Source organism: Molossus molossus, unplaced genomic scaffold (genome assembly GCF_014108415.1).
Source record: "Molossus molossus isolate mMolMol1 unplaced genomic scaffold, mMolMol1.p scaffold_m16_p_12, whole genome shotgun sequence".
Classification (NCBI taxonomy): Eukaryota; Metazoa; Chordata; class Mammalia; order Chiroptera; family Molossidae; genus Molossus; species Molossus molossus.
The window spans coordinates 75,658,456-75,679,383 of NW_023425347.1; the positions used below are offsets into that span (position 1 = coordinate 75,658,456).

The 20,928-nt window shown below is 39.6% G+C and overlaps 1 protein-coding gene and 1 non-coding gene across 4 annotated transcripts in view; both read right to left on the reverse strand.

The window, feature by feature from the left end:
* Positions 1-132: 132 nt before the first annotated feature.
* The window catches only part of RLF (RLF zinc finger), a 90,168-nt gene continuing 69,372 nt past the window's right edge, over positions 133-20,928 (reverse strand). The window contains exons 7-8 of one of the 3 annotated variants that reach the window (XM_036255547.1): positions 13,196-13,337; positions 133-5,239 (exon numbers count right to left, since the gene is read on the reverse strand). In XM_036255547.1, the coding sequence (XP_036111440.1) occupies positions 593-5,239; positions 13,196-13,337 (4,789 nt within the window). In that variant the 3' untranslated portion in view covers positions 133-592. The remainder of the gene's footprint in view (positions 5,240-13,195; positions 13,338-20,928) is intronic. The other 2 variants (XM_036255550.1, XM_036255548.1) reach the window with 2 other exon arrangements.
* LOC118627400 lies at positions 15,137-15,260 on the reverse strand. Its single transcript, XR_004959145.1, has one exon. It is a non-coding gene; the product is annotated as a small nucleolar RNA SNORA28 (small nucleolar RNA).

A 20,928-nucleotide genomic window follows, 5' to 3' on the forward strand; every position in this document is an offset into this window, starting at 1 on the left:
GCTTAATCTGAATGGGCCTGTTAGTAAGAAATAAAAAAATACTGGGGTAAAATAGAAATGCACATTCTAGAAAATACAAGTGCAATTCCAGCTTATGTATGGCATGAAAACTCTTTATGAGTAAACAAGAAATGGGTGAAAAATTGTAATTTATTGAAACTCAACTCAAAAAATATAAGATGCTGTAGTGTACAATATATTACACAAAGCACCCTCAGGTGCACATTCAAGTCAAGTAAGAACTCCATATCCCCAGCCCTCCCACCCTGGGACCTTAGTATTTGTTCCATATACAATCATGCACACTTAATTTGAAAAAGGAAGCCCCAATATATTTTGATGTATTAATTAGCACCAAACAAGAGTACAGTTCCATTTCTTATTTTTAATAAACAAAAACCCAATCAAAAACCAACTGGAGAGCTAATGGACTCAGCCAATAGTGCTGACATAGATATTATACATTCATGTAAATACACAGCCTATTCTACCTTAAACAATGGTATGGCTGGTTCTCAGCCTTTGTTCAAGTTGGCAATTGTCCCCCATTTTGCAGTGTTGGAGCCAGTCTGTTTCAAAAACAAATTGCTATTTAGGAACTTCCTACACAAAGCTCATCTGTCTTTTTTGTTGGAAACAAGTCTAAAATTGGTGTGGAAAACTTAGATCTTTCAAGGACAACCACTGGCCGAAGATAATGAAGCTGTTTTAAGGCAAGCTCTCCACAGTCTGTTAATGCTTTGTCCAATACGACCCTCAGGTTTTCCAAGGAAGGAACTGTTGTTGTCTCAGCTACCATTAAAGGTGGGATGGCAGTCAGGTTCTCATGAATTGCAGAGTCACTGGAAGAATGAGGTATGTCAACTTCAGGGTCGTTGTCATTCACCACAGTATTTGCCGCAACAGTCCCTGTTAAGTCATTACTGGACTGTGAAGAGTTACTTAATGCTAAGTGCTCTGAAGGCTCCCAATCATCAAAATCGTCTTCTTTCTCTTCACTTTCCTGAATAAATTTCAGAAATGAAGATTCAAATCCCATAGGTTTATAAGTCTTCAAATCAAATGACCTGGGCTGTGGGTGCTTCCTAAAATTCTCTTTTGGGACATGGGTTGAATTTTTTACAGTGTCTTCTTGCCCTGAACTTTGCTGCCCACTTTCTGAGTCTTTGATCCTTGGTAAAGGCAGCTGGAAACTCGTGAAGTAAGTCCCATTTTCAGTCCCATCAGGATTAGGTATGGAATTTTCTATTTTACAAGGAGGAGGCTGAACTATATTACATTGTTCCAAAGAAGTGGTTTCTGAACTATGGCTGCATTTCAAAGTTCCTCTGTAAAGCAGAGTATCTGTCTCAAATACTTGGTTGTTTTCTGTACATCCTTTCTGACCTCCCTCCCTTTCACCTGTATGAAGGGGATCAGTGCTCTGGACAGGTGCGCTATGGTCACCTGGGGAGTGGCTATGCTTTGTGTGCTCTAATTCACAGCTTCCATCTTCTTCTTTTTTAATATAGGACTCTATTTCAGAAGGCGGTTCCTCCTTAATTTTGGTACCATACTTAACACAAATGACAAGATTTTCCATCTGTTGCTCTAAATAGGCACTACTCATCTGATGGGTACGTTTGTAATGCCTCACTATACTGCTCTCCAACTTCACCACAGATAAACATCCTTGAACCATGCAGGGGTACTGTGTGTGCTCAGAATGCTCCACACACATATGGAGGGCTTCAGCTCTTGTTTTAAAAGTAATCGGAGCTTTCTTATCTTTGATTAAGCCACATTTTTTAGGTTTAGCATTAAATGACCTCCTTGTAGTCTGATGTTCATGCCCCTGAGTGAGAGTTGTTTGACACAACTTTTCACTCCTTAGCAGCCTTTCATTTGCCACTTTCTGACTTCTAAACAGATCATCATAATAGTCCTTATGTCGGTAATAGACATGTTGAGAATAATTACTGCGATGGGTGAAAATCTGGCCACAGCCATTAAGATCACAATGAATTTCATAATCTGAATGTATTTCTCCTTCAATATTATGCTGCTCCATCAAGTGGTGCTTCAATTTGCTGAATGTATAAAAAACAGCAGGGCACTGTGGCTGGTTACAGGAAAACCTTGCTGCAGATTCAGCTTCAGAAAGCACTTTAGGCTCTTCAATATGGTCTAGATTATGAGAGTCAGTACAGTGCTTAGCAAGAGCTTTGGAACACAGGAAGCGTTTGTTACATTCTTTATATTTGCAAGCAAATATCTTTTTACATTTGACAAGTTCCCTTTTGGTTCTTGCTTTATCTTTCTCTAAACATAACTGTTCTTTGTTGTACTGATGTACAGTTCTGTAATGGCGAATCAAGCCTTTTAGATTGGTGAATGAGGAGTTGCAAGTTTTATGGATACAATGGAATGGTTTGTGGTATTTATTCAAAATATAGCAGAGGTTTCCTTTAGCAACAGTTCTCCTGCTACCTCTACCCTCTCTTCCTTCTTGTTCTTCTCTATGGCTACCTATTGGTGATGAAATATCAGATGTTTTACTTTCTGTTTCTTCACAAGATGATTCTAAATCTGTTTCTGAACTGCATTCATCCTTTTTAGAATGACAGTGTGGCTTCTCAGAGTTACTGTTGGGATCACCTCCAAGTTCGACAGAACAATCATCTTTCAACCTATCAACTGAGCATGGGCCTTCATGATCACATTTTTCATTATCTAATAGTTTGTGAGTTACTCTGTCACTGCCAATTTGATGTTTATTTTTATAATGAATCCTAAGGTGTGTTTTTCTTGTAAATGACCTTTGGCAAATATGACACTGGAATGGGGAATACCGATGTTGAAACATGGTTAACTGGAGGACTTTTTCTTTTGAATAATTATGCTTTTTAAGATAATGCATTAACAAAGCCTCTCTGGTTACAAATTCATATTTGCATCCTTGAAGCTCACAGAAAAAAGGCTTAGCTGCCAACTGTGCAAGGTATTGACTTGGCATATTTTCATCTTGATTCTGAAAATTAATGTCTGTGATAGATGAAACCGACTGAAGAGACTTAGCACCACTGGATGGGTACCCCTGCAATGACCCTGAGAAAGATCCATGCGTTATTGAGTTTTTCAAGCTTAAATGTTTCAAGCGCAACAGAAGTTCCAACATGGTATCCTCTGTACATGGCCTTTTAGAAGCACAAATGGAGGATTCTGAAGAATAACCTTGATGTTCTCGTTTACATTTAGTATGAATATTGTGATCTAGACCTTCATCTGGGGAGTCACTGTTTGTATCTGAGCTGGGTTTAGGTTCTGCATCAAACTTTACAGTTGTTTGATTGTGTTCATTACCCAAACAGGGAAAGAGATCTTTTGTCTTTATCTTTTTGGGTTTAAAATGGTATGGATGAACCTTTCGTAGATGCTTCTGCATCCCTCTTGCATTTTTGTAAGTGGAACCACAGCCATCAAAACCACAGGTAAACTTAGTCCCATCAAAACAAACTGCCACACTGGAACATTTTTCTTTTAAGCTGGAGGGCACAAAGACTTTCTCATGAGATAACAATATATCCTGCATGGTTTCAGAGTGATCCAGTGTGTCAATTAACTCTTCATTCATGGAAGCTGAAGAGCTATGACTTAACTGATCACTAGAATTACTGTCACTGTTTTCTTTCAGATTTTCTGCAGTTTCTAATTGAGAACTAGCTGATCCTGCACAGAAAAGATCCTCAGGTAAATGTGATTTATCAGTTTGGTCATGTAGATGGGGCTGGTCAATACACTCTTGCTTTTCACCTGCTGCAGACTCCTCAAGTTTCACTGATTTCTTTACATCTCCATTTGAACTTTCAACGTTATGCATTAAGAGGTGATTCTGGTATTCAATTTTGGAATAATAGAACTTTTTACAGCCAACAAAGTTGCATGTGTAAGATGCATCCCTAAAGTGTTGTGCTTCATGATGGTAAAGCTGTCCCAAGTCACTGAAAACAATATTACAGCCATTTAATTCACATTTATAACGCAGATCATCATGTTTTTGTTTATGGTTAAGTAGCTCATTCACTGATCCAAACCTAGCATAGCAATCTATAGACACACACATGTAAGGTTGAGGACCACAATGCACTTGTTCATGCTCCCGCAGGTGAAATGCAGACATGAAATGTCGTCGACAATAAGTACACTTCTCTCTTCTATTTTTCATATCCAAGTAGTGCTTGGCATTTTCGTCATTGTTTTGGTGTTCAGCTTTAAGATGTACACTTAAGTATTTAAATTGCTTAAACACACGGGAACAGTCTGTGCCAGGACATGGGTACAAATCTCTGTCTTGCAGGTGGCAATCTTCTAATTTGCTGAATGTGACATATTCATGAGACTCTCCTTTGGCTTGTTCATTCAGTGACTGATTTTGCTCCAGGGCTGCAGAGGGACTCTTGGGACAAATTCCCTTTTGAGAGCCTTTTAACAGTAATTTCTTTCTAGAGCGGTCCCTTCTGCTTGGTGGCATTTTAACATGTTCCATCACATGAGGAACAAATATTTCTTTTCTCTTGAACTTTTTAATACAAACTGGACAAGTGTAAATTCCATCTTCCATGTGCATCTTAGAATGATGAAGAATCCTGGCCTCTATACATTCCCGCTTACATAACAAACAGAAAAATTTATACTGAAGCCACCTCTGGTATCTTTCAGAAGAACCAATGGGTTTTTTATCTCTTTTCTCCTTGTGCTGATCTGTCAAATATCTTCTTCTATATTGTTTATCTTCTTTACTTTCCTCATAGTCACTGAGAAATGACTCTAAAACATCTGTGTCATTAATAGACATTTCATAGCCACTTAGATCATCATCAGAATCTGAGGCCTCTTGTCCTAGTAGTTGGTGGCAGTGTCGTTTTAAAGTTTTCCAGTCCCAAAATTCAGGATCAAAAGGCCAATGGGCTTTTAAAGCTAATAAAAGCTCACATCGTAGAGAATTTGGAACTGGTGCATTTTCTTCATCAAATTTTTGATCTGGTTGCAAATATAATTCTTCCAACATATTAAACCCATCCAAAGTGGGTTCAATTAAGAATTCTGTAAGCTGACAGGCTCGTCTGACTTCTAAATCTTCTGGTAAAAGACAAGCAATTGTTTTACAAACTGATGCCTTCATTTCTTCATCCTCACTTGATCTGAGTTGAAGAGCTCTGACACATAGTAAAATCGATACCCCAAGACCAGCATCTTGTGCCTACAAGGAAAACAGGAAAGAAAAGTTATTCTTTTATTATAGAAACATTATATAAACTGTGTATTAAAGCAGTCCCTAACACTCAAGAAATTTACCTAAGTGCCAAACATATCTGGTAATTTGTAATAAAAGACTAGTTCACACAAGATGACTTTTCTATGAAAGGGACTGAAATGGAATGGGAAAATAATATGAACAAAGAAAAGCAGGAACCTATGGCAGCATAGCTTAAAAGCATTACTTAAGAGCACAGAATTTTGAGTTAGACTTTGACTGTCTTTGAACCCCAGTTTCACTATAGTGACAAGTTCTTAACTCCTCTATGCCTCAGTTTTGTCATCTGTAAAATAATAATAGTAGTATCAGATTTTCCTAACATTGTTATAAAAATGAAGATAATATACAATGATTACTACGGTGTTGGCACATAGTAAATATTCAACAGAATACCATGTAAAATAACTGAGGATAAATTCCACTGTTCAAATCAGGAATCAATCTCCTAAACAAATTATTCCATGTTGGGCACCATTCAAAATGCTGAAAACATATAGAAATAATTACCATAAATTTACAAAACCCTTACTACACATTAGGCACTACTCTAAATAAACTTTTTGCATACATTATCCTCATTTTATAAGTGAAGAAACCAAGGCTCAGAAGATTAGCTGCCCAGTGTCACTAGCTGGTGGGCAGAGGAACAAATCTTTTTCCAGAGCCTGAGTTCTTAATCACTTTACAGCCTACCTGACTCCAAAGCTTAACTGACTTCATTATATCCCATGTACCCTTAATACAATATGCCAAGCTACTCTTTGTTCCCAGTTTAAAAACCAATTTATACATGTCCATCAATTTCTTCAAAGACAACCACATCAAAATTACAACCAAATTATAGCACAACCATCCTTCAGAACCGCCTGAAATCAAGCTGAAAAGAACTACAACTACGAAATTAAAGCAGCAGCCACATCAAGACTGGTAGGAGGGGTGGAGGCATGGACTGGCTGGTCCCATACCCTCCTGCGGTAGGTTACAATCAAGAGAGCTACCTCGGCTGTAAAGGTTCTCCCTGAGGAGTGATGGGGTCCCCGTCTCACACAGATACCCAGCTCAGGGTTCCAGAGCCAGAAAGTGAAATCCCCATAACTTCTGGCTGTAAAAACCAGTGGGAACTGAGGCTGAGGGAGGCTGAGGCTGCTACAGCCCCAGGCAGCTCCTCTTAAAGAGCGCAGGCACAGACTTACTGACTAGCTCCCTCTAAGCTTGGAGGGGAGACGGCGTGAAAGGCACCAGAGGCATACAGGGAAGAACTGAGCTGCTTGGCCTCGGGACAAGGGCTGGAGAGGCAGCTTTCTCTCAGACAGACTGCTGTCATGGCCTTTGTTCCTTTGTCCCCTGGGGAGGCAGAGAGCTACCATATCTGTGACTCCAGCAACCTGGATCACCCTGTTTGCCCTGCCCTGGTGATTCCAAGGCCCTGTCCCACCCAACTTTTGGACCCAACCAAGCTGTTTCCAAAGGCTTTACCATAGGATTGGCCTGTTTTGGATTCTGCTTCAGAGTTTCCTAAAATCTCAAACAAGCAGCATCTGGTCTCAGCAAGCTCCATTCCTCTCACTAAGTGGCCCCAGGCCTAGCACTAGAAGTAGCCAGCCTTAGTTCACAATTTGGCTTTTACTAGGCATCTCCAAGCCCGGCACAAGAAGCAGCCATTGGCAGATCACTTTTTGCTTATGCCGGGTAGCACCAGATAGAACACAGGCAGTGGCTGACCTTGCCCCAGAGCCAGCACACCTAGTGGACAGCTTCAGACCACATCGAAACACCACCACCCAACCACCTTCACAAGTGACACACTCAATGAGTGGGCCCAGTGGGTACCAGAGCCCTACTGAAGTAAGTTTTGCTCTGTGTGGTGGGCCCCTGCACAGCTGATCCTCCAAGGTAGTCAGAGGCAAGTGGTCAATGGGTACAGCCAGTCCTTGCAGCTGATCAACCTGAGTAAATCCCTCCCATTGACATGCCAACAGCAATCAAGACTCAATTACAACAGAAGGGTGTACAGTCCACAGGAGGGGTGCACCTTGAGGGCCCAGCTGAGGTGATCAGGGAGGCTATGCCACTGGATCCTACACAACACCTACAACAGTAGGCCACCCTGCAAAACCTAGGAGACATAGCAACTCTACTGAATACATCGAAACAATCTCAGGGAAGCAGCCAAAATGAGGAGACAAAGAAACATGTCCCAAATCAAAGATAAGAACAGAACTTCAGAAAAAGAACTAAATAAAATAGAGATAAGCAATCAATCAGATGCAGAGTTCAAAACACTAGTTATAAGAATGCTCAATGAACTTAGTGAGACCTTCAAAGAACTTAAGGAGAACTCCAAGGAACTTAATGAGAACATCAACAACATAAAAAAGAACCAGTCAGAAATGAAGGATGCACTAACTGACATAAAGTATTTTCAGGGAATCAATAGTAGAGGAGGGCCCTGGCCGGTTTGGCTCAGCAGTTAGAGTGTCGGCCTGCGGTCCAGAGAGACTCGGGTTCGGTTCCTGCTAAGGGCACGTACCTTGGTTGCAGTTTGTCCCCAGCCCTGGTTGGGTCGTGTGGGTGGCAACCACTCGATGTGTCGCTTTCACGTCGATGTGTCTCTGTCTCCCTCCCACTCTATCTGAACAAAATATTGAAAAATGTCCTCGGGTGAGGATAAAAAAAACAAAACAAAAATAGTAGAGGAGGTAAAGCCAAGAAGCAAATCATCGATTCGGAATATAAGGAAGTAAAAAACACCCAAAATCAGAACAGCAGAAAGAAAAAAAGAATAAAAAAAATGAGGATAGTGTAAGGAGCTTCTGGGACAACTTCAAGTGTGCCAACATCCACATCATAGGGGTGCCAGAAGAAGAGAGCAAGAAATTGAAAACCTATTTGAAAAAATAGTGACAGAAAACTTCCCCAATCCAGTGAAGGAAACAGACATACAAGTCCAGGAAGCACAGAGAGTCCCAAACAAGAGGAACCCAAAGAGGCCCACACCAAGACACATCATCATCAAAATGCAAAAGGTTCAAGACAGAGAGAATCTTACAAGCAGCAAGAGAAATGCTGTTAGTTACCTACAAGGAAATTCCTGTAAGACTGTCAGTTGATTTCTCAAAAGAAACTTTGCAGGCCAGAAAGAAATGGCAAGAGATATTCAAGGTGATGAAAAGCAACAACCTACAACCAGGATTACCCTATCCTGCAAAGCTATCATTTAGAATCAATGGACATATCAAGAGTTTCCCAGACAAGCCCTGGCCGGTTTGGCTCAGCAGTTGCATCGGCCTGCTAGGGGCACGTACCAAAAAAAAAAAGTTTCCCAAACAAGGAAAGCTAAAGGAGTTCATCATCACCAAACCAATATTACATGAAATGTTGAAGGATCTTCTTGAAAGAGGAGAACAACAAAAATGTGAACAATAAAATGGCAATTAATATATATCTATCAACAATTGAATCTACAAATGAAATAAGCAACCAGAACAGAAACAGACTCAGACATAAAGAGAAGTTCTTGTTGCTTGCCATATGGACAGGGGCTGGGGGGATGAGTGAAAAAGATGAAGGAACTAAGAAGTACAAATCGGTTATTAGACTGATGAACCTCAAAGGGAAGGGGGGGGGGATGAGATAAACCAAAGAAATTCAATGCTTATATGCATAACCAATGGACACTGTTAACAGTGTGGGGAAGGCAGGAGGGGGGCGAGATGGGGGAGGAGGGGGTCAATGGGGAAATAAAGGGGGGACATCTGTAATACATTCAACCATAAAGATAAGTTAAAAAAAAAAATTCAGCTCCATGTCCACATCCTAATTCTAATTTATTCTCCAATCTTTTAATAGGTAACTGCTTGGCATATTTGTATACAAATGTATAATGGTACTTCTCCATGTTTTTTTCCCCCACGTGTTCTTACTGATTTCACAAATTTTACCATTTCAACCAGATCAGGCTGTTTAAGAAAAAATGGGCATTCTGTTTATCTCACAGAGTTCCAAAAGAAATTAAGTAATAATACTTGGTTGAGAACCCATGAATTATTTAAAAATTTACCTGGCTTTCTCCAAGTCCTCTGTGCTCTGACTTACAAATGATAACCTGGTATCACATTATGCAATTTGTCAAGATTGGTCTAGTCCTGACTCTGCCTCAACTAGGTGTATGATCTTTACAAATCATAGATCTTTAATTTTTAGCTTCTTTATTACTAAAGAGAAGGGATTAAACTATACAAGGTCATGTTTTACAAAACAGTAGTACCATATGTTTCACCAAAAGGGCCCCATGATCAAATAAACTGTATTCAAGATGATCTCTCTTCTTATACCTTCCATTTCAAAATATAACCACATCTACATTCATTATCATACTATTTTGAAAGTCTTGAGAAAGACTATGTATTCTCTATAGTCATCCCCTCTCCCACTTATGATTTTTGTCAAGTCACAGAATTAAAGTTTAACAACTCTAAGAACCTTTCAGTGATGATCTGTTTTAAACTCTTTATTTATAGAAAACTGAAACCCAGAAAATAAAAAGGCACTATTACAAGGCTTTCTCCATTATACACTGTTGCTTCCTGCAACAGACCTAATGCCCACACACGCCTTTCTATCATCATTAATCTTTTCCACCCCAAGAGCTATGTGACTGGTTGCTACCTGTCTCCTGATATCTTTCCCCTCCTCTTCTACAAAAATAGAACACCTGATTTTTATCTGGTTACAAAGTCACCCAGAATAATAAGTATATCTCCTAGCCTCCCTTGAAGCAAGATGTGTGTGTGTGTGTGTGTGTGTGTGTGTGTGTGTGTTGGAGGGAGTGGGGAAAGGTGTGTCGGAGTATGTTTTGCCCCCATACCTCCCTTCTTGTTATCTGGAATGGAGACATTACAGCTAGGATTGGGAAAGTTTTTACTTTATTTATTTATTTGTTCAAATTACAAGAGAAAGTTTACTTAGAAAGTTACAGAGGTAGTAAAAGTGAGCCAGCTGGGCTTTCTAGGCTCAGGACACAAGGTGCAAAAGCAGGAAAAGTGCCCTTGGAGCTTAAGAGAGAAAAAAGCAAAGATAATGCACCTAGGGGGAAGAAGAAGGGGAGGGGAAAGGCTTGGGTGTGCTACCAAGAGGGAGAGTACACTTTGGAATAATTTTTAGAACATGAGATGGAAGCTGTATGTTAATGAAGATAAAAGGAATCTGGGTCTCGGATATGTGGAGCCAATAAAGTAACCCTGGCCTGTCTACCTAGCTTATCTACTTATCTGAGAGAGCAAGAAACTTCTATCTTGTTTAGACCATTACTATTATGGGATTTCGACCATTCACAGCAGAACTAGGTAAAAATTGATTTAGGTTAGATAGCCTCTCTCTTTTAAAAAGCTAGAGCCAAGTCTTTTCATTAGAAAGAAATTCTATACTCACTCCCCTTCCACCTACCAATCCATAGCTTTTCTATCCTTTAGACCAAATCATAAATAGGATCATAGTGGAAAGTACCCTAGACTGGGATTAAAGATAAATGGGTTCTGGTTATACAGATGTACATCAAATTCCTTGGCCTGTGTTAGAAACCCACTTTATTCCTAGTCTTCTAGCAGGTTTTCCATGTTCTGTGGTTCCCTGTGGTAAGTAGAATTCTAAGATAGCCCTCAGTGACCAACCCCTTTATATAATCTCATTCCCTTGAGTATAAGTGATTATATTATGTCATATGGCAAAAGGGACTTTGCAGATGTAATTAAGACCCCAATTCGGTTGATCTTAAGATAGGTGGAATACCTAAGTAGGCTTGACCTAATCACCTGATCTCTAAGTCTAAGTCTGGAAGTCAGATGGAAGAGGTCAGATTTGAAGGAAGAGGATTCTTAGTGTCTTTGCTGGCTTGAAAATAAAAGCATGGAATGAAGGAGGCTTCTGGGAGCTGAAAACATATTGTGGCTGACATCCATGAAGAAAATTAGGACCTAAATATTGTCAACAATAAGAATGAACTTAAAGCAGATTTTTTACAGAGCATCCAGATAAAAACTCAGCTAGGCCAACACTTTGATTTCAGCCTTGTGATACTCTAAGCACAGAACCTTGCCACATGATGCTGAACTTCTGTACTACAAAACTGTAAGCTAATAAATGGGTGCTGTTTTAAGTGCTAACTTTGTGGCAATTATTTACTTACTTACTTACTTATTTATTTATTTATTTATCCTCACCCTAGGACATTTTTCCATTTTTTGTTCAGATAGAGTGGGGAGAGAGGAAGAGAGAGAGAGACACATTGACATGAAAGGGACACATCGAGTGGCTGCCACCCGCACAACCAACCAGGGCCAGGGACAAACTGCAACCGAGGTACATGCCCTTAGCAGGAACTGAACCCGGATCTCTCTGGACCGCAGGCCAATGCTCTAACCGCTGAGCCAAACTGGCCAGGGCTGTGGCATTTTTATACAGCAATAAAAACCTAATACTTTCCCTAGAGATTAAAAAACAAAAAATTTTAAAGGCCACTTGTAACACTAATTTTTAAAAACAAGGCATGTTCTGTAATTACTTGAACATGTTCTTTCTGTGACAGGAGACACAACTTCATTCACAATGATTAGAAATAATTATCAACTAACTTATCTGATAATAGTTTTCACCCTTTCCTAGCTTCAATGGTGAAAACTAGATCAACATATTTCAAATAAAGTACAGAATAAGGAATGTTACATTAAAGGTGATAGGGAATGCCCTGGCTGGTTTGGCTCAGTGGTTGGAGCACTGGTCCCTGGACCAAAGAGTCTCAGGTTCGATTCTGGTCAAGGGCACATGCCTTGGTTGTGGTTCCGTCCCTGGTCCTGGTTGGGGTTGTTTGGGAGGCAACCAGTCAACGTGTCTCTCTCACATTGATGTTTTTCTCTCTTTCTCTCTCTCTTTCTCCCTCTCCCTCCCTCACTCCCTCCCACTCTATCTGAAGACAAACAGAAAAGTGTCCTTGGGTGAGGATTTAAAAAAAAAGGTGACAGGGAATATATCAAAGATACAAGTGCACCTTGACTTTAGTATAATAACAATCCTTGGAAAAAAATAATAAATTAAAAATAAAAACAATCCTTGGATGTTGTCAAAGAAATAATCCATAAAACATACCCATGAGCCATTATAGATATGGGTATATGGTGAACTTAATCATGAGAAGATATGCAAAACAAAAAACAAAAATAGAGCAAAGGAATAAGACTCACCCAAAATCTAGATTTACATTGTTTGTATGGAAAATAATAATACAAGAACAAACTGTGTTTAGTGTACGCACAACTGTAAACCTACTTTTGCCCACCCTCGCCACATAAGGCTAAACAAAAAAACCAAAAGTTTTACATATGGCAATTCATTTCATTTTAGGAAATATTTACTTCCTAAAAATATCTAACTTATTTCCTATTTGCACAGTTTACAATTTGTTTAGTTGATTCTAGAACTGTTCTATTACTCCAAAACCCAAAAAAATGTATCACTGCATCTTTAAGAAGCTGGAATATGCAATTATATTTTCTTCATTTATAATATATACATGTTTGTTAATTTGCAAACAAACATGCCTGTATAAAATATAGAACACTGTTCTAGAAAAAGTAGATAGATATAGGGTGGTGATTGAAGTGACAGCAAAGAAACATAACCTTCCTTTCCCCCAGTGGTCTGTCACTTCAAATTACTATTTTCTGTTAAGAAAAACTGTGAACTCTAGGAAGTCAATCTGCAGAAACAGCTAGATATGTCCAATTCCCTAACTGTTAAACCCCATTATTATCATTTTCCCTTATCTAAAATAAACTGCCTGAGAGTTATCTGCCCCCTCATTTCTTCCCTCCAGGACAATCAGCATAAAAAGCATAAATTACTCACTTCAGTCTGTACAACTCTAATGAGGCAAAATAAATGCTGCTGTGTTTTAGCTATGACACCAAACTGACGACAGCGCTCCAAGAAAGTGTCTATAGAAGGGTCAATTCTTCTTTGCAGTTTACTCCAAAAGAGAGTCAATTCCCTATAAAACGAAAGATTAATGTAAAATACTTATAGAAACTGGTTATATGCTATCCACCTCCCCACCCCATTTTTTTTGGTTTGTGAAAATAAATGGACAGTAAACAAAAACTAAAAGGAAAAAAACTCTATGTCCCTTATTGCTTCCTCCCAAACTGTTCCTACCTTGTTCCTACATTGGTAATTGCACTGACTATCCTAGTACACAGGGATCATCACACATTACTATACTGTCAAAAAAATGTATACCACCAGTAACTATTCTAATGGTAAACTTCTCCATATTAATCTCATGGACCTTTTCCTGTCATGATGCTACTTCTGCCTGTATTTTGAAATGTTTAATTATTACCAATAAAATTAGTAAACTGGTACTACTGGAAAAGGCTAAAATACAAGAATCCCACAAGTAACTCATTATGTAAAACAAAGAAAAGCTTGAAAAGAGTAAGCTAAATAAAACCTTGAATGGGTTAAGAGAAAACTCTCAAGAAAAACCACTAGAAATTCAAAAATGCTCAGGATAGAAATGTTAAATGTGAATATAAAATGTGAATGCAAGGAAAGCTACTTAGCGAAACTGAAGAGTATGTTGTCACTAAAAAAGTGGTTCTCTTGCCCTGGCCAGTTTGGCTCAGCGGTTGGAGCGTCAGCCTGCGGTCTAGAGAGACCTGGGTTCGGTTCCCACTAAGGGCATGTACCTCAGTTCCAGTTTGTCCCCGACCCTGTTTGGGCTGTGTGGGTGGCGGCCACTTGATGTGTCCTTTTCACATCGATGTTTCTCTCTCTCTCTCTCTCTGTCCCTCCCACTCTATCTGAACAAAAAAAATGGAAAATGTCCTCGGGTGAGGATAAAAAAAAAAAGTGGTTCTCACCCTGGCCGGTTTTGCTTAACTGTTAGAGCATTGGCCTGCGGACCAAAAGGTCTCAGGTTTGATTCCTGGTCAAGAGCATGTACCTGGGTTACAGGTTCAATCCCTGACCCCGTCAGGCTTGTGTGGGAAGCAACCAATCAATGTGTCTCTCTCACGTGGATGTTTCTCTTTCTCCGCCCCCCCCCCTTCTTCTTCCTTCCCACTCTAAAAATATAAAATAAAACGTCAATGGAAAAATATCTTTGGTGAGGATTAACAACAACAAAAAAGTGGCTCTTTTCGCACAGCTGGTGTGCCTCAGAGTGACAACACAGTGTGACAACACCAGATTGAGCGTTGTCCCATGGACTGAGAGGTACTGGTTTGGCTCCTGATAGGGCCCGTGCCTGGGTTGCAGGCTCAATCCCTTGTAGGGGGCATGCAGGAGGCAGCCAATTGATGTATCTCTCTCACATCAATGTTTCTCTCTCTCTCTCTAAAAATATCAATTTGAAAAAAGTGGCTCTTTTCTGTACAATTCCAATGGATACTACACATTCATTAAATTATTTTCATTTAAAAATAAACATATTCTAAATATCCTATTATTGCTATTAACATAGACTATTCCAAGAAGCTGGTTACAAATCTGAAGCTTAAGAAATGAATATAGCCCTGGTTTGGCTCAGCGGTTGGAGCTTCGGCCTGCAGACCAGCGAGTCCCAGGTTCGGTTCCTGCTGAGGGCACGTGCCTCAGTTGCAGTTTATCCCCAGCCCTGGTTGGGGTTGTGTGGGTGGCAACCAGTCGATGTGTTTCTCTCACATAGATGCTTCACTCCCCCTGCAGTGAAAAAATGAAAAAATGTCCTCGGGTGAGGGTAAAAAAAAAAAAAAAGAAAAAAGAAATGAACATACCTCTTATTTTTATGTATTGTTATTGTTTTACACTGTCTAAGTCTATGTAATGGCTTATGTCATACAGGAGAGAGCACTGGAATAGGCTAGACTTTGTTGCTATAGCAAGCTCAAAGTGTGTCAGACAGTTTTGATCATCTGCCAGATTGCTGCTTACAAGAATACACTTCTTTTTTTAACAGATAAATTTAAAAAAACCATATTTAACAAAACTTACACTTTTTTATACCTTTAAAAAAATTAACTGAGATTCTCATATGGTGAAATTCTTACACAGATACAACACTTGCTTCAAAGATTGAAATGAATATATGTCTGAAAAGATAATTAAAGCTTATAGTATTTAATGATGGCAAATTTGAGCTATAACAAATAAAATTAACTTAAAACACTTTTAAATATGACCTAGCTGGTTTGGCTCAGAGGTTAGCGCATCTACCTGTGGACCAAAGAGTTGTGGGTGAGATTCCAGTCAAGGGCATGTACCTCAGTTGCCGTTAGATCCCCGGCCCTGGTCGGAGTTATGAAGTAAGTAACTAGTCAATGTGTCTCTCTCACATTGATGTTTCTCCCCCCCCCACCCACTCTATCTGAAAATCAATGGAAAAATGTCCTCGGGTAAGGATTAAAAAACAAAACAAAAACACTTTTAAATACCTAAAATTTGGCGACCAATGTTGACCATTCATTTTTAAACTCATAAGACTGCCTCATTCAGATGTAAGCATTTTTAAAATAAAAACTTTTAAAGCCTAGCCAGTGTGGCTCAGTGGTTGAGCGTCGGACCCATGTACCAGGAGGTCGCTGGTTCGATTCCCAGTCAGGGCACATGCCCAGGTTGTGGGCCAAATCCCCAGTGGGGGACATGCAGGAAGCAGCCATTTGATGTTCTCTCTCATCGATGTTTCAGTCTCTCTCTCCCTTTCCCTTCCTCTCTCTCTAAAGTCAATAAAGAGAAAAAAAAAAATTTTTTTTTGCCCTGGCCAGCTTGGCTCAGCGGTTAGAGCATTGGCCTGTGGTCCAGAGACTCGGGTTTGGTTCCCGCTAGGGGCGCGTGCCTCAGTTGCAGTTTGTCCCTGGCCCTGGTTGGTCGTGTGGGTGGCAGCCACCCGATGTGTCTCTTTCGCATCGATATTTCTCTCTCTCTCTCTCTCTCTCTCTTCCTCTCTCTCCCTCCCACTCTATCTGAACAAAAAATGTCCTCAGGTGAGGATTAAAAAAAAAACCACCAAACTTTTAAGAATAGTGTAAAATTCTGAACAACAAAGGAAATGAAAGAATTACATATGCTCAGAGAAAAAAAGGAGTACCTAGCAGAATATATGTGAAATCTGTACTACTTAAAAAGAATAAGATTATCAAAGCCAGTAAAATATGATTATGAAGATAAAATGGTAAAAAATATCTGCTATCTAAAATTCACTGATTAGTCCCGCTGGTGTGGCTCAGTGCTTGAGCATCGACTCATGCACCAAGAGGCTGCCAGTTTAATTGCCAGTCAGGGCACATACCCAGGTCGTGGGCCAAAAACCCAGTGGGGGTCACGCAGGAGATGGCCAATCAATGTTCTCTCATTGATGCTTCTATCTCTCTCTCCCTCTCCCGTCCTCTCTGAAATTAATAAAGAAAAACAATAAAAAATAAATAAAATAAAATTCTGACTGACTAGCTAAAAGTTTAAAGTAGGCAAAACTGATAATGTGATATAAGGCAGATTAAAAATGAAGGTCTCCAATAATTTTTTAAAAATCAGAATGTCTAGGGCTTGGTTTATTTCAAATTAAATATTTCAAGCTCTAGTTATTTTAACTCCAAATAACCATGATCAAAAAAGGGTGTGTTGCCCTGGCCGGTTTGGTTCAGCGGTTAGAGTGTCGGCCTGCGGTCCAGAGAGACCCAGGTTCGGTTCCCACTAAGGGAACGTACCTCAGTTGTAGTTTGTCCCCGGCCCTGGTTGTGTCATGCGGGTGGCAACCACTCGATGTGTCCCTTTCACATCGATGTTTCTCTCTCTCTCCCCCTCCCACTCTATCTGAACAAAACCTGGAAAAAAATGTCCTCAGCTGAGGATAAAAAAAAAAGGGGTGTGTTATAATGTATTTTACATTCATATACATATTTTCACATTGCAATTCAATGATTTAAAACTATTATTACCCACCCAAACATGTAAACATGCCTGAAACCATGACAACCAATACATTACTTGTGAGAATGCCAATGTGACTTTAATCACCCAAATCTGCACACTAGAACAATGAAACACCAATGAACTATAACTTATAGCCTGCCACGTCGTCTGTGCATTAAAACATATACTTCTTCAATTAGTAGTGATGTGATTTTTAAAAATGGAGTAATTAAATATATAAAAAGTGTTTCCATTGTATAGATGCTTCCAATGTTCAGATAACTTATTGCACTCTGAAATTAGTTCATTGTCTACCTCAAGTCAACAAATTACAAATTCATAAAATTAGAAAGGAAATGTATTTCTGTGAATAGGAGATTTTGGCAGAGATGTAGCTACCAAGCAAGAACTTGAAACTACACTGTGTTTTTGAATAGCAGGAGGCCCACGAAGTCCAGTTAACATGTTACAGTGAGATCTAGAATTCAGGCATTTTAGAAATGAGGTAAAACACACACACACACACACACACACACACTCTCTCTCTCTCTCTCTCTCTCTCTCTCTCTTTACTCCCACAATTTTGTAAAAATAAGAAATGACCATTCTGTAAAGGCGCTCCTAAAAATACAGTAGATTCTCATTACCTCTTTTTTTTTTCCCCACCCACAAAATTCAGTTAAATAAAACACATATAGATATCTGGTCTTTGCCAGGTGCAGAGTTTTCAACTGTGAATCAGAGAACATACATGATGACCCTGGTATATCACAGTCTAGTTAGGAGAGAACAGACAGAAAATTACATCTGAAGAAACACAAATATACAACATACAAGGTTTAAGCTCAGAGACATTACAGAAAGCAAAGGTCAACCTTATCAAATACTTGCTGAAATCTTAGTGTGGTTCAACTATATGACTTTATTTTTTAATGAATTACACATCTGTATGCACACTGTCCCATTCCAAATGTTTATCTTTTTCACTTGCATGGCTACTCTAATTATGTTACCACTGCTAGACATCTATTCAAAACTCATTCCTCTAATACTTCTTTGATTTTTGCAGATAGCCAAAAATTGGGGTGGGGGGTAATTAAAAAAAAAAACTAAGCTGTATGTCTTTTGCGATCAATACTATGATCACTGCTATAAAATAAAAAGATATTTTAATGTGGTTTGTAAATGCCTCTGAAGGAAATTTGTATAAGGATAAAAAAGTATTTTGGGTGATAGTTACATGGTGTACATTTCAAATATTATCTTCCATGGTAACCACATTAAAGAATATTTCCAGTTCAGCTGGTTAGAGAGTTGTCCCAATAAGCCAAGGTTGTGGGTTCAATCCCCAGTGTCAGGGCACATTCAAGAATAAACCAAGGAGCCTGGACAATGTGGCTCAGTTGGTTGAGCGTCTTCCCATACACCAGGAGGTCACTGGTTTGATTCCCAGTCAGGCAGGACACATGCCTGGGTTTCAGACTCAAACTCCAGTAGGGGGCAGCTGATCGATGTTAATGTTTCTCTCTCTCTCCCTCTCCCTTCCTCTCTCTGAAATCAGTAAGAACATATATTTTTTTAATCCTCACCTGAGGACACCTCTACATTTATCTTCAGGTAGAGCGGGAGGGAGAAAGGGAGTAAGAAAGAGAAACATCTCAATGTGAGACAGACACATCGAGTGGTCGCCACCCATATGACCCCATTCGGGCCGGGGACAAACTGCAACCGAGGTGCGTGCATTTAGCAAGAACCAAACCCAGGACTCTCTGGTCCCCGGGCCGACATTCTAACCGCTAAGCCAAACCGGCCAGGGCAGTAAGAACATATTTTTAAAAAGTAAACTCATTTAAAAAAAAAGAATCAGCCCTGGCCGGTTTGGCTCAGCGGTTAGAGTGTTGGCCCGCAGACCAGAGAGTCCTGGGTTTGGTTCCCACTAAGGGCACACACCTCAGTTGCAATTTGTCCCCGGCCTGGTTGGGGTCGTGTGGATGGCAGTCACTCGATGTGTCTCTCTCACATGAATGTCTCTCTCTCTCCCCCTCCAGCTCTATCTGAAGATGAATGCAAAAATGTTCTCGGGTGAGGATAAAAAATAAAAGAAAATAAAACAAAACAAAATAAAAAAAGGAATCAACCAATGAATCAACAAAGTGATGACCCTCTCTCAAATCAATAAAATAAATAAAAATAAAATCAATCATGTTTAAAAAACAATAAATTTTTAATAAATAAATCCTAGTACGTATATGTTTAAAATTAAGTGACTGCTTTTATTATCATATCCTCTTTTTTTTTATCCTCACCTGAGGATATTTTTACATTTATTTTCAGACAGAGTGGGAGGGGGAAGGGGGAAGAAGAAGGGGAAGGAGGCGGGAGGGAGAGAGAGAGAAAGAAACATCACCTGAACGACCCCAACCAGGGCTGGGGATGAACCACAACCATGGTACATTCCCTTGGCTGGAATTGAACCCACAACTCTTTGGTCCACGGGCCGATGTTTTAACTGCTGAGCCAAACCGGCCAGGACCAATTTTTTTTTAATGTTTTTTTTTTTCTTTATTGATTTTAGAGAGAAAGGAAGGTTGAGGGAGAGAAATACAAACATTGATGAGAGAACATCGACTGGCCGCCTCCTGTATGTCCCCAACTGGGGATTGGGCCCACAACCTGGGCATGTGTCCTGACCAGGAATTGAACCAGCAAACTCTTGGTGCATGGGTCAATTCTTAATCACTGAGCCACACCAGCCGGGCATCATATCTAATTTTATTGTCATGTCTTTATAAATATCTCTTATCAAGAATATCACTTTAGCCTGGCAGGTGTGGCTCCGTGGATTGTGTGTCATCCCATAACCTGAGAAGTCCTGATTCGATTGCCAGTTGGGGCACATGCCCGGGTTTCAGGCTTGATCCCCAGTAGGGGAAGTTCAGGAGGCAGCTGATTGATGTTTCTATCTTTTTCTCCCTTCCTCTTTCTCTAAAAAAAACAAAGAATATCACTTTTAAAAAAAGTCTTTGAAAACAACAGAAAAGTAAAAAATAGTTTCCAAATTCTGAAATTTTGAGATTCTATTTCTGTTTGAATTGCTTGGAAGGAGCTTACTTTTAACAAAGTGTGAAGTCATTTAAGATTTTCTTTCCTTTACTCATTATAGCTCCTCAGGAGGCCAACAAGAGGGAAATCCCTGTTAATCCTTTCCTGCTACAGGGGAACAGCACTAATCCTAGAGCCACTAACATCCATAGAAGGGCTAATGGTAGTTAAAGTGAAGGGGTGTGTGTGTGTGTGTGTGTGTGTGTGTGTGTGTGTAATGGGTCACTAACATCCATAGAAGGGCTAATGGTAGTTAAAGTGAAGGGTGTGTGTGTGTGTGTGTGTGTGTGTGTGTGTGTAATGGGTCATTGTAGAAGAGAAGCTACATCAGGGTTATTAAAAGAACTGTGTGACTGTAGTTTTAAAAACAGTTTACAATGCATCCCATACATTGATTTAATGTATTCTTTGTACTAAAAACCTAACTATAACTAGCAGATATTTTTTCACTAGAGGCAAAGAGTGAACCATAACAAGAAAAATAGAAGTTTGTTCTTTAAATGAATACATCTGTTTCACTAAATGCTAAACTAAACTCTAATGCATGAAAAAAATAAACCCTCTTAATTTAGAATCAAAAACCTCACTGC